The sequence below is a fragment of the Danio rerio genome, chromosome 23, assembly GCF_049306965.1.
Source record: "Danio rerio strain Tuebingen ecotype United States chromosome 23, GRCz12tu, whole genome shotgun sequence".
Lineage (NCBI taxonomy): Eukaryota > Metazoa > Chordata > Actinopteri > Cypriniformes > Danionidae > Danio > Danio rerio.
Window position 1 is genome coordinate 16,211,666 of NC_133198.1, and position 14,044 is coordinate 16,225,709.

Genomic DNA, 14,044 nt, shown 5'->3' on the forward strand with positions numbered 1-14,044 from the left:
GAAAGTAAAGAATGAGGAGGCTTATCTCTCATTCCTGTGCTGTAGATGCTCTGTTTAACTGTTTTCTCTCTAGTGAAGCATTCAGTTTTTCCACTTACAAAGTCCGCCATGTGAATAGCAAATGCGCTATAGAGCGGCGCAACTGACTCATAAAGGGAATGGGAGATGAGCTGATATATTGGTTTATTCTCAAAACACACCTATAACTCATTAAGAGAATAAGCTCAACTCTGTTAGACAATGCGCCACAGCACAAAGCAGATTTTTCCGTCCAAAAAATAGCAAAAGTGTATTCTGACACGCCCTTAATGTTTTTGCACCCTGCGATTTGGATTTTGCGCATGGATTGTCAAAAAAGAGCCCCTTGAGTTTTTAAGGGTAGTTTTTATCTGACTTTTTGTATTAAAGGGCAAAATTGTATTACAACTAATCTATTCATATAAATATATTTATAGATTTTAATATAAGATTGTGCTGTGAATTAAATATAAAATTGTGTATGGAATGCATGGTCAATGCACCCTGATGAACTGAGATATCGAATTGAACAAAACCGATGATGTAATAATTGTAACCGAACCACTGTAGGTTCACACCTCTGTTACAAATTTCCTAAATATATTGTGAAATATCTGACATTCCAATTATTAAATATGCGTAAAAGCATGTATTAATGAATAATTATCATATTATTTAATCTATGATACGTGATTGGCGCTGCCATGGTTGTCTGCACTGCAGAGGAGAGATTAGAGCTGCTGGATTTACAACATGTAAATGTATCATCTACTCTAAAACTACTCGGCTGTTTTATTGGGAGAAGAAAAGACTAAATTATGTTTTGCACAACTTCCTTCCATTTAAATGTCTGAAATCTAAAATAAACGTTATTTGAAAACAGCGGTGATACGGTGGCTCGGTGGTTAGCACTGTCGTCTCACGGCAAGAAGGTTGCTGGTTTGAGTCTTGGCTGGGCATTTCTGTGTAAAATTAGCATGTTTGCTTTAAATGTCACTTAAACTGTATAAAAGTGTCATGAAAAAAATCTAGTAAAATATTATTTACTGTCATGGCAAAAATAAAATAAATCCATTATTAGAAATTAGTTATTCAAACCATTATGTTTAGAAATGTGCTAAAAAAAATAAACAGAAATAAACTGAATTTGTGGGGGAAATAAACAGGAGGACTAATAATTCAGGAGGGCTCATAAATCTGGCTTCAACTGTATATAAAATACATAAATTTCATAGAACAATCCCTCTGTACAAAAAGGACAATATTTCCAATTGGCAAAAGACAAATTTAAAATATATTAGAATAGGGTTGGGCGATGTCGACCTATTTGGCGTCGTATGATGTATAATATGAAACATTGTGATGTATGAAGGCATCTTCATCACAGGAGGTGGTGAATTAATTATTTATGAATAATTAAGGAATTCATAATGAATTAATTATTTGTAGCCTACCATTTCAACTACCTGACCCACATAGTATTTGTTTTTGTCTCAAACAAATCATAAATAAATAAATAAATTTTACACACAAATTACCACCTGTCCATCACTTTTTCCGCAGAACTGGTATGAATATGCAGAGTGGTCTGTGTCGTTATAATGGCGTCCACAAACAGCAACCAACCAACAGTATCTGAGGGTTTCTCTAAAATTACTAGGTACAAGCGTGAAAGCGAAAGATTAAAGTGACACATTACCTGATATTTTCAAAAGACAGAAGAGTCGTTAGATAAAGACAAGATGAATTAAATATCAAGTTTAACAACTATCGTTTGACCCGATCCAGCAGTACATCCTTGATAAACTGTCCGATGTGTACTGCTCTTTGGGGCTTTGTGCTCGAAGCCCCCGCTGACTGCCTGGAGCTTAGACTTGCACGCATACCACTGGAGCGTGTACCAGAGTGTGTGTGTGCATTGTCATGTGATCGTGTGGACACATTTTCAGCGGTATTGTGTGAATGGAGAGCTGTTTAGAAATGCTAGGTAAAACCCAGTGTGGAGAGGCCTACGTAAAGACGTATTAATGTAAACGGGGCCTAAGTGTGTGCTTTTCACGAGTGGGTTGTTGCTGTAACGGGCCCGGGGCGGAGGATCGTGATGCCGACTTAGCATCATGATGTCTGTTGGTGATGGCATCGTCCATCGACCCAACCCTACATCATTGACTACATCAACATGTATTTCATATTCTGCTAGTTGTTTGTTGAATCATTATGTAAGGTAATCCACTTAATTATATGCATAAATATTTCAACATGACGTCTGTTAACACTCATTCCCTCTCCCCTCTCTCTGATCTCCCTCATTTCTTCCTTTTTTTTTCTCTCCTCTATTTTACCCCAATATTACAGCCATCAACCATGCACATAACTGTATAAACAACACACAGCTGAGTCTCACCTGTGAGCAAGACACTAAACAGTTAACAGGGCATTTCATTCAGCCGCACACTAAACCCTGGTGTTGATTTACAAACATGAGTAAACTCTCTCCCACACACACGCTGAATAAATACGGCTGATAATCGAGCTGTTCTGTGTGGGCACAAACCAGAGGCCGAGTGCTAGTGTTTATTACTGTGCTGGAATTTTCCATTACTCGTGATGAGTTCAGCGCAGTAGGGAGCTGCAATACGGCCTAGAGAAGTGTTTACTGTGGGATTCGGCCTTGCTCAAAAGAAAGAACGGCTGCTTAGGCTTAAAGAGAGAGCAAAGCAAGGCCCACCTAACAGATGTGTGTTGTTTATGTTGGTGTGAGAGAGCACTAAACATCTGGATTTGCTTGATGTTTTCGGTTTTAGTTGATCTAGAACTTAAAGTAAGCGTGCTCTGGAAGTTGCCGGAAGACTTTTATTTCATTATGTTGATGCACTTCCAACTGAAACAGAATATTGAGTTGTGGGCTGGGCTTTCATTGGCGAATCGTTCCCTTATAGCAAACTAACGGTTAGAGAAGGTATTAATATGCAGTTGCTATGAAAGCCTTAATGTTAAAGTTTACAGAAGAACTGCCACTTCAAGCGTGGTAGTGTTCAATATTTAATTGAAGACTATCAAAACAAACCGTTTTTTCCCGTAAATTAACTTCACAGAATAACACTGTGAGCTAGCAAAATAAGCACTGTAAATTTTGATATCATGTGGACTTTAAGATTGGTTTTCATGCAGCATTGTGAATGAACTTTATGATTTGTAAGTTGAGAAAGTAGGAATATTACATGCATTACACTGTTCAAAAACTAGAAAACTGGGGCAAACAATCAGTTATAATTAATGAAAGTTGCTACGACAGGGAAAACCGCTGTAGCTTTATTTCCCTACATAATAAATGACCTTAAATCAAATGACATGTGCAGTGACAAACAGAGTCATGTGGTCTTGCTTTCTGATTCTTGATGTTTGTAAACACAATTGTGACACTGAACCACATGAAGCAGTCTTATGTTACACTGTTTTATATATATATTGATATATATATATATATATATATATATATATATATATATATATATATATATATATATATATATATATATATATATATATATATATATATATATTGATATATTGATATATATATATATATATATATATATATCAAAACTTAATAAATATATAAAATCTATTGTAAATATATGAAAACCTATTTTTTTATTAGTAATATGCATTGCTAAGAACTAAGTTTGTCTAACTTTAAAGACAATTTTCTCAATATTTAGATTTTTTTTTAATGTTTATTCAGAATCCAGATTGTATTTTGGCCAAATTTTGTCCAATTCTAATAAACGATATATCAGTAGAAAGCCTATTCATTCTTATTTCAGATTATGCAAAATATTCATTTATAAAATTCAATGTCATGTGTTCAAGAGAAGAAAATCATCACATTCTGGGAAACTGACATAATTAATAAATAACCATAACAACAAACAAAACACGTGTTTGAAAAGCCTTGTTAGTTTTAACCCCTTCTTAGCACACAGAAATTCTGTCAGAAAGTACATTGCATAAATAATAAACTAACCTCTCTTTATGTGAACTATCAAATACACACAAGTTTTTGTAAAAAGCACACAAAAATGTGCATAAAGTATGTGTGAATGAATGTAAACAGTGGGGGAATAAATTTCATGAGTATCAGCATATTAGACCGGTCAAGCAAAATATCTCGGACATGAAAACAACACACTATTGACACAACTCATCTAGGCTCTGCTCCTATTATTTAAATGCATGTTTTGTAAGGTGTGTGTCCACAAAAGAAAACTTGCGAACTACAATAAACTTAAATTGAGGGATTTCTCAAACTGTACTGTAAAGACCTTTTGGCTTCATGATTTTGCATGCCTTTTTCAGGAACATTACGATCCATTTGAGATTAAATGTGCATCTTGGTGTTATCGTTCGTCACTGTTAAGAGTGTCAAAGTAGCTAGAAGTCATTAATTTTCAATGCGTGGCTTGTTTTGGATAAAGTGGGCGTCAAAAAAAAGTTGAAATCAGGTCAACTTTATGGTAATGAAATATAACAGGGTTCGATGGAAACCTATCAGAAGGTTTTAGTCGACCACTTGAGAGGATTCCAGACAATTTGGACTAATAAACTTTGGGCTACAGACCACATTAATTCCCAAACAAAACAAAGGCTGAGGTTGATGATTGTTGTGCAGGTTTCTCGGTTTGTAATGTAAAATGTGCAAAAATTACCATTAGCGTGAAGACTTATTATTATTATAGTTATTGAACATCTTCTATAAACAGCATGCAGAAATTAGACTAGCGCTTAAACATGAACACAAATATCTCACTACACAAACAGCATAAGATTGGTTTATTTAATTTAAAAAACAGTAAACTTGTTTGATTGTGAGGGTGGCCAAAGCAAATTCCGACACTCTCGCCAGGCGGCGGTGTAAATGCAAAGTTACTATTTTATTTACTATGTATGTGTACCATGTATGTAATTTTTATGTACCTAAAATGTACATAACAGTATATGGATGGTAATATAGCTAATGGTTTAGAAACCTAATCTCTCTCTCTCTCTTTCTCATTTAACAGGAGTCCTTCTGGTCATGCTGATAAAGAAGTAATGGCCGCCACCGTCCTGACCACACTGTCCACCAGCCCGTTGGTGCTCAACCCTTCTTCCAGCGCCTCAGGTTAAACTCTGCCCTTACTATCTATACCTCCTGTGCTGACTTACTAACACTCATTGCTTTGTTAAATGTTAGTTCTCAGAGAATCCATGTTGAATGGCAGCTTGTCAAACAAGCTCTAAACCTCTTGAAGTGCCCTAAAGGACTCCTGCTTTCTTTGTTTTCAGATGTTTTAAATAGGAAACGGCTTTAACGAAGTGTGTGATTTGTTTGTCGCCAAACAAAATAACAAGAATAGTGGTTTATTTTAAACACTGACTTCTAGTGAAACCAGTCCATACTGTTTCAAACAGTCAAACGGACAATTATTCAGATCAGTAAGTCATATAATTTACCTATTATTTTAAACTGTAAAATTAATACATTAATAAACAAATATTTTACAGTTTTGAATTGTATTATGGTATTACTGTATTCAGGATGCTTTCACATTTCAGGGTGCAGAGGTTTGTTTTGGAACCTGACTCGTATGCTTAGTTAGTGCGGTTCGTTTGGCATATGTGAATCCCGCAATCACACTTAAATCCGCCTCAAAACAATCAGTCTAAGATCACCTGAATAAAGGGTCTAGGGTCAATTAAAACGAATTCTGGGGCAGATCTATTATAGTGAGAAAGCAAAACGAACTAACGAACCTGGTTATATCACAGTGTATTATGGCTGTGTAATGGCCATACATACAGCAATATGAAAAGAGAATCATGAGTAGGGAGGGACGTCATTCCTACCAGTAAATCTGCATTTCATATCGAGTAAGAAGTTAAAAAGCATATCAAAGTATTACCGAGTGCTGTTTATCTGAAATAACCATCTGATATTTTTTCTTATTTTAATCTTATAATATTTTCTAATAGGTCTATTGTTTTGTTTATTTCTACACTGACACTTTGAAAGAAATCTCATCTGACTGGAGTCTCGATTCACCTGTAACTTCTCTCTATAAAGTAAGCCTATAATACATAAATCTAGCCATTTTTTAAGCTCAAAATTAATAATGAAAACAAAGTTATTAAATGTCTTGACGAGCAATAGATTGATCAATTGATTCAATAGATAGATTTGAACAACCCTAAACATCTGTAATGAGGCCATGTATGAGAAAGTCTTACCTCTGATTTATATTTGGTGATGGAAGTTAAAGTGAACCTTTTCGCATATAATTTCTCATCATCATAAATGAAAATAGCAAGTATGACAGCTGAGCGGAATCCATGGGACTAATTAAAAATAAACTGACCAATGTAAGGAGAGTTTACACGCATGTGACCTTTTAAACTATTTTGGTCCATTTAGAAACTTTGCCTTGTGAAAGTGAATCGCACCAAGAACAAAAGCAACGTTGTAATAATTTTAATCCCTGTTTCAGAACAAAACAAGGTGTGAAAGCACCCTCACAGGTTTATCTTTACATTGTGTTTACATTGAGAGAGAGAGAGAGAGAGAGAGAGAGAGAGAGAGAGAGAGAGAGAGAGAGAGATCCATACGTTTTATTGTTTCAAACTATTAAAAATAGTAATTTTTTAAGTGCAGAGGTACATTTTCAAAACTAAAACTATAATTTATAAAAATATTATGAAAACATTATATATATTACAATATATAATTATGTTATATTTATATAACATTATACAATATTTTTTAATGTAATTTATAACTAGTAAGTTAAACTTTTGAACAATAAAGTTGTCCGAGCAAAGAACAAGTTCTTAATAATGCAATAATAAGTAATAATAAGTAATGCAACTGAAAAGCATGAATAAACAGAAAACACATTAATTTAATTCAAAAACATCTTTCTTTTACTAATCATTTATTTTTAAGTGCATTCAAATTCCTAATATATCCCTATAGAACCGGTTATAATTGTCTAATGTCTGCATACCTTCAGCAATTTAGTAATTAGACCAGCTGAATAGTTATTGACATGCAAATTGTCATTTTCATGAGCTCATGGTTATATTATATAAGCACAAAGCTCTCTGAACAGACCATTTTTGCAGCTTCTCAAAGTTGTCTGTGTAGACATGAGTTTTGCATAAATATTAGCATATGTCTGCTTGGTCATTACACTCTTGTTTCAAAAGAATAAGAAAAAAGCTGTTTCCTATTTCATGTCCCCTTTTGCATGATGAAAGGAAGCTCGGATTACCATCTGAATGGGTTTGCAAGTGCAGAGACTGGTCTTTTCTTCAGCTCATGGCTTCCAAAACCAAAAATATGTTCACAGAGTTTTAGAAGAAAACACAATAGAGGGCTTCAGATCTCTCACTGATGTTTGAATCAAAAGCCTTTGTCTTTAAAATGAATAGTCTATAAAAAAAAAATGAAAGTGATTGTCATTGAATCCCCCTGACACTTTTTTGTAAGCTTTCTGACTTAAATTTTGTAATTATGTCCCTGTTAACCAAGAAATTGGACTAGAGATTCAGTGATTCATGAAAGAGTCATTTTCGGGAACTAAATCAGCAGATTCAGTTCAGTTCATCTTAATTTCTACAGCGCTTTTTACAATTAATTACATTAATTTCATTGTGGATTGTGTTAAAGCAGCTTAACATAGAAGTTCTAGTAAATTGAAACAGTGCCAGTTTTCAGAGTTAAGGTTTAGTTCAGTTCAGTGTGGTTTAATTTTCACTACGGAAAGTCCAAACACTGAAGAGCAAATCAATCTAGGCGCAGAAACACAAGTCTTAAACCAAGCAAGCCAGTGGCGACATTGGCGAGGAAAAACTTAACCAATTGACGAAAGTGAAGGAAAAGACTCAAGAGAAACTAGGCTCAGTTGGGCACAACCATTTCTCCTCCGGCCAAACTTCCTGTGCAGAGCTGCGGTCTATAGCTATTGCTTTGAAAAGTGTAACCAAAGGTTATTTGTTTTAAAGAGCAGGATTTGAGCATTACCTGGAGTGTAGTGAAAGCGTTCTTGTGTTGCGTTTGTTCTGACCTTTTCAGAGATTCTAGAAGTGAATGAATAGTGAGTTTTCTTAAGCTGTGTGTCACATAACAGCTGGTGTCAGTCTGCAGTCCCTTACATTTGTGCGCTGGAAGGAACAGACTGTTTTAATGGCTCCACTGAACTCTTTCCATGAATGATTTTCCCCTCGTTTGTTCCTTCGTTTATTGGGAACCGACCATCTCTGATTTTATATTGTATTGTTTTAGTTGACCAACTTTACATCAGTGATGGTTTTGTTTGCTAATGCATTGTTATTGTAAAAAGGATATTAGAACGCCTAATGTGAAGTGAATCCTTTCAAAGTTGGCAAAAATACTAAATAAAATGTAAATTCATTAACATTGTAATTCCTTCAAGTTGTTAGAGCAGCTGTGGAGGTGGGTAGAGTGGGCAAAATCTATACTCAAGTAAAAGTACAAATACCTGTTGAATTTTTTTATTCAAGTAAAAGTAAAAGTAACAATATTAAAAGTTACTTGGGTAAGAGTGAAAAAGTATCTAATGAAAAAATTGCTCAAGTAAATAGTTACTAGTTACTAACACATAAATGTGTGTGTGTGTGTGTGTGTATATAGATATATATATATATATATATATATATATATATATATATATATATATATATATATATATATATACACAGAGTTACGGTTCCAAAAATCACGTTTCGATTCGATATGACACAGTGATGTCCCGGTTCGGTATGTTTTCAACAGCAAAAAAAAAAAAAAAAAAGTGTTTCCTCCAGGATTTTTTTCCAGCTGTGGCAGCAGGCCTTTTATACACATCTATGATCTACCACTACCTATGGCGTTATTTCAATGACAAATTGAGAAATGTCATGAGCGCATTTATGTAATATGAGCATCCAAATCTTTGCCTCTGCTCATGCACAAAACTTCTTGCTCACCCTCTCAAATATATGGTGCTCATACGCAGTAGTTCTTGTGCGCTCGCAAATAAACGCTGCTGAAGTGCGATTTAGTGCGTTTATGTAAGAAGTATGTCTCCAACATTTATAAGACTTGCTAAGAATATTTATGTATTTCTCCAATAGACCAATAGACCTAGTGCCATTAATGCATTCTGAAGTAAAGTGAAATGGCTATTAACTCCAGCAAAAGTTAAAGTCATTGTACACAGAACCATAGAACCATAGACCCTTATCTATAAAGTATAACTATAGAAACTATTTTCATCTTAACTGAAAGCTACGTTGTGTTTGCTGGCCTCACGCATCACGCATCTGTCATTCAGAATGTCATCTTAAAGGGTTAAACAAATAACGCACAGCAATACTACGATTAAAGTTTGTGCTGTTATAATTCACTTACCTTTTAATACGCTTTGGTGTGATTATAACCCGCTATTTAAAAAACAACAACAACGACTGTATGTTTTGAATGAGAAGCTGTAATGTAGCCCTGGCGGGATGAATTTTAGTGTGGCGCTCAGCCATGGAACAAGGAATGTAGTGGAAACCATGTGATATTATAAAAGTATGATCTTGTTTTTTTTTTGTTTTTTGTTTTTTTACTTTGAACAGTGATGGAGCTATACTCTTAGGGCTTCTGCTAAGCAGCAAATAAAGCAAATCTTTATACTCAAAACCAAAAAGCTGCTGATAAAAAATAAACATAATATTGTAGTAGTTAAACAAATAAAAAGGAAAAAACAATTAAGCTTTTATATGGTACTCAGTTTTTAACCAATTTTTTTTAAACAAAGTTTTTTTTTTTCAGAAAGATGAGTGTCCACCTTTTCTTCAAACAGCACAGATCCGCTTGATTTGACTGTCACCTGCCATTTTAGTGGATCTGAAAGCAGAAATTATCTGCCTGAAATTGACTTATAAAGGAATAATGTAACGGGGCTCACTTACAATTAACATTTTCTAAAACCCAAATTTGTCTGAATGCTGCATGGATAGTTGCATGCAGTGCGTGTGTTTCTAGTTTTTGTCTAATTCCAGTTAGTGATTTTGTTATGTCAGTGTAAATGAGTTGACATGTTCAAATATTACCGCTAAAATAGCTTGCTGTCGTAGCAGATGTGACATATCATTGTTTTTTATCCAACACTCTCTTGCATCACCCTCTTAAACTACAGGGAAACCAAAGTGCTCTCAAAGGCCAGACCGGCTGTTGGTTATAGGAGGATTACATTAACATTATTAGCCATTTTGCAATGAGCTAGTGCAGCGTGTGCCTGACTGGAGTAGTGTTTGGAGGTGAGCGGAGAAGTCAGCACGTTGCCTGTCACGTCATTTGGGATGCCTTGTTGAGCGTTGTTGCACTGAAAACATTATATTTTGTTCACTTTATTCTCTTTTATCTTTTTAGATATTAGTCTGAATCGTTTGATTTGAAATGCGTATTTAAGCGAAAGTCTCATATCGAATGGTTCAATACAAATACGCTTATCGCTTATATATATATATGCGTATTATATATATTAAGGGTGTAACGATAAGCGTAATATATATATTAAGGGTGTAACGATAAGCGTATTTGTATTAACTTTTCATTATGAGAATATATATTTATACAAGTTCTGTCTAGTTCTTGAATCTGATTGGCTGATATATATGTGATATATTTAAGTAATATCAGCAGCTGTAAAGTGTCAAACTGTTGTATAAACGCAATATTACACTCGTAGCAGTGCGATATGGCTGTATATCGGCACTCGAGCCAACGCACGCCTCCCACCAGTGCCGATGTACAGCCATATCGCACTGCTACTCGTGTGATATTGCTCAAATATATATATATATATATATATATATATATATATATATATATATATATATATATATATATATATATCTTTTTAAAAATCTAGTAAAATATCATGTACTGTCATCATTGCAAAAATAAAAGAAATTAGTTATTAGATACTACAGTGCATCCGGAAAGTATTCATAGCGCTACACTTTTCCACATTTGTTTTTGTTACAGCCTTATTCCAAAATGGATTAAATTAATTTATTTCCTCAAAATTCTACACACAATACCCCGTAATGACTATGGGAATAAAGATTTTTTGAAATTGTTGCAAATTTTATAAAAAATAAAAAACCTAAAAAATCACATACATAAATATTCACAGCCTTTGCTCGATACTTTGTTGATGCACCTTTGGCAGCAAATACAGCCTCAAGTCTTTTTGGATATGATGCCACAAGCTTCTTTTTGCCCATTCCTCTTTACAGTACCTCTCAGTTTATCAGGACTCATTGTCCTGCTGAAAGATGAACCGTCACCCCAGTCTAAAGCCAGGAGCACTCTGAAGCAGATTTTCATGCAGGATGTCTCTGTACATTGCTGCATTCATCTTTACCTTTATCCTGACTAGTCTTCCAGTTCCTGCTGCTGAAAAACATCCCCACAGCTTGATGCTGCCACCACCATGCTTCACTGTAGGGATAGTATTAGCCTGGTGATGTGTGGGGTCTGGTATCTCCAGACGTAACGCCTGGCATTCACTCCAGAGAGTTCCATTTTAGTCTCATCAGACCAGGTAATTTTGTTTCTTATTGTCTGAGAGTCCTTCAGATACCTTTTGAAAAATTCCAGTTGGAGAGTGGTTTCTGTCTGGCCACTCTACCATACAGGCCTGATTGGTGGATTGCTGCACAGATGTTTTTCCTCTGTAATGTTCCCCTCTCTCCACAGAAGAACGGTGGAGCAAAGGCTGTGAACACTGATGTACATGTGATTTTTTAAAAATAAATTTGCAACAATTCAACAATTGTTTTTTCACATTATCATTATAGGGTATTGTGTGTAGAAATTTGAGAAAATAAATTAATTTAATTAATTTTGGAGTTAGGCTGTAACATCAAAAAATTTAGAAAAAAGTGAAGTGCTATGAATACTTTGCGGATGCAATGCAGTTATTAAAACTATAGAAAGGTGTTAATAAAATCTTCTTACTATTAAAAAGAAATTAGGGAAAAATATACAGGAGGCTTATAATTCTGACTTCAAATATATATATATATATATATATATATATATATATATATATATATATATATATATATATATATATATATATATGAGACGCAGGTGGTACTGTTGCGCTTTACCATTCTCACTAATTTAGACGTTAGCGGGACATTACACTAAATGTAAACAAGGTAAAATAGTTCTTGGATTAGCACAATGTCAAAAAACCGCCTCACAGACCACCATATTAGGTCTGAAATCTACAAGTTGAGTTATTGGCATCGGCAGTTAGAGATAAAACCTGCTATGACACAATTTAAATGTAAAATTTTACTATTTTGATAAATGTGGTTTATGAAGTGTTATAGAGATGTTATACAGTTAATACGCTTTTATTTTCTCCAATAAATAAATGTTTAAAAATGTGTATGTACGGCCCCTGACTTTACTCACAACACTCAGTGCGGCTCTTAAGTTTGGATTTGACAACCCTGTTTTAAAGCAACTTTTTCTAGCTGTTACTTAATGTAGGCGGAGTAATACAGAAGGCTAGGTAGGCTTTTGGAATGCTGTTATTGCAGAATATTGCATGGCTATCATGGAACAAAATCAATGCCTAAAGTCTTGAATTAAAAAGCTTGTTGAATATCACAAACTGAAAAAAATAATACACCGTATTAACAAGTTCTTGCATTTTAATGACTTGAATTCCAGGGTTTGTATGTTTAGGTCCTGAAATTTAACATATCTGTTTATTTAAGCTGTGAATATTTCAACGAAAAATATTTCAAACACGTTTTCATACTTAAAAATTCAATAATTCATATTCAATTTTCAGATTTCACTTAAAAAATATTCAATACCCTTTAAAAATACGATGTATAATATTCAAAAGGTCATTTTCAGTTCATTTTATTTCAGTTCTAATATTCGCTTCCATAAATTCAGTGGATCATATTCGACTGATAAAATTCAACATTACATCCGGGAACTGCAGGAGAAGCAATAGATTGCAGAGTGAAGATCGCCAGCTGCTTTAGCTTTCACCAGCAGGTGGAGATGGAATAATGTAAGATTTTTAACCCAGTAAACAGGCGAGAAAAAGGCTAATAAAGGCAAAAAAGTAGCATTCAATTTTAATATCAATACCTTGGACATTATAAATAATAAAAAGTATGAGTAAAATGAGTAAATGAGGTTTTAGTAATCTATATTTGCCCTTATGTAACGGAAGCCAGCTGGTGATCGCGTAAAGCTCACTCCTGATCCAGGGACAGACGTTGTTCTGCAATCTTATCGGAGCTTGTCTCCCATGCTGGCTCCTGCTCGGACCGGTGCGGTTACTTGCACATAAACCGTCTTTTGATGAATATGATGTTACACATTGTCTATCTTTATTGACTCTTTCTTCCATAGACGCTAAGTATTATATTGACAGCTAAAGAATATAAACGTATGAGAAACAGGAGAGAAAATATAATAATAATACAAAATAGATAAACATTGACAGGGCTAAGAACAATTACGAACAAAGATTTTCTAAAGCAGAGAGATTTTATGAGAATGTCACAAAACAGTTTACTTGGAACTGTTAAACAGAGTTCAGGTATGATTTAAGGTTGGTTATAGATGGGGCGTCTGATTTAAAATAATTTAACATGCGAATGCATTAAAGGAGCGTCTTCAGATATTATTTAAACGCAGCTATGTCAGGATTGGGATAGGTTATAATTTCATTATTTAAATTATGATTGTTATTATTATTATTTTATGACATGTATTTGGGCTATTGCGCTTAAACAAGTCATCTGTGATTCTAAATTAATATTTCTATTTATCCTTTTTAGCTATCACTTTGCTATCGTCTTTCTCTTCTTTTTTTTCGAATTTTTTGGGGTTCTGCCACGGTTAAACATTTGCAAAATGTCTTAGTTCGTCCAGATTATCGCTTTTCCT

At 34.2% G+C, this 14,044-nt stretch overlaps 1 protein-coding gene across 5 annotated transcripts in view; it reads left to right on the plus strand.

Annotated features, from left to right (window-relative positions):
* slc2a4rg (SLC2A4 regulator) overlaps window positions 1-14,044 on the plus strand; it is a 147,953-nt gene that overhangs the window by 79,640 nt on the left and 54,269 nt on the right. For all 5 annotated transcript variants that reach the window (XR_012398872.1, XR_012398873.1, XR_012398874.1 and 2 more), the window contains exon 3: window positions 5,082-5,182. Coding sequence is in view for 2 of the 5 variants with exons in the window: in XM_005162014.6 (XP_005162071.3) it covers window positions 5,082-5,182 (101 nt within the window). In the remaining 3 variants the exon portion in view is untranslated. The remainder of the gene's footprint in view (window positions 1-5,081; window positions 5,183-14,044) is intronic.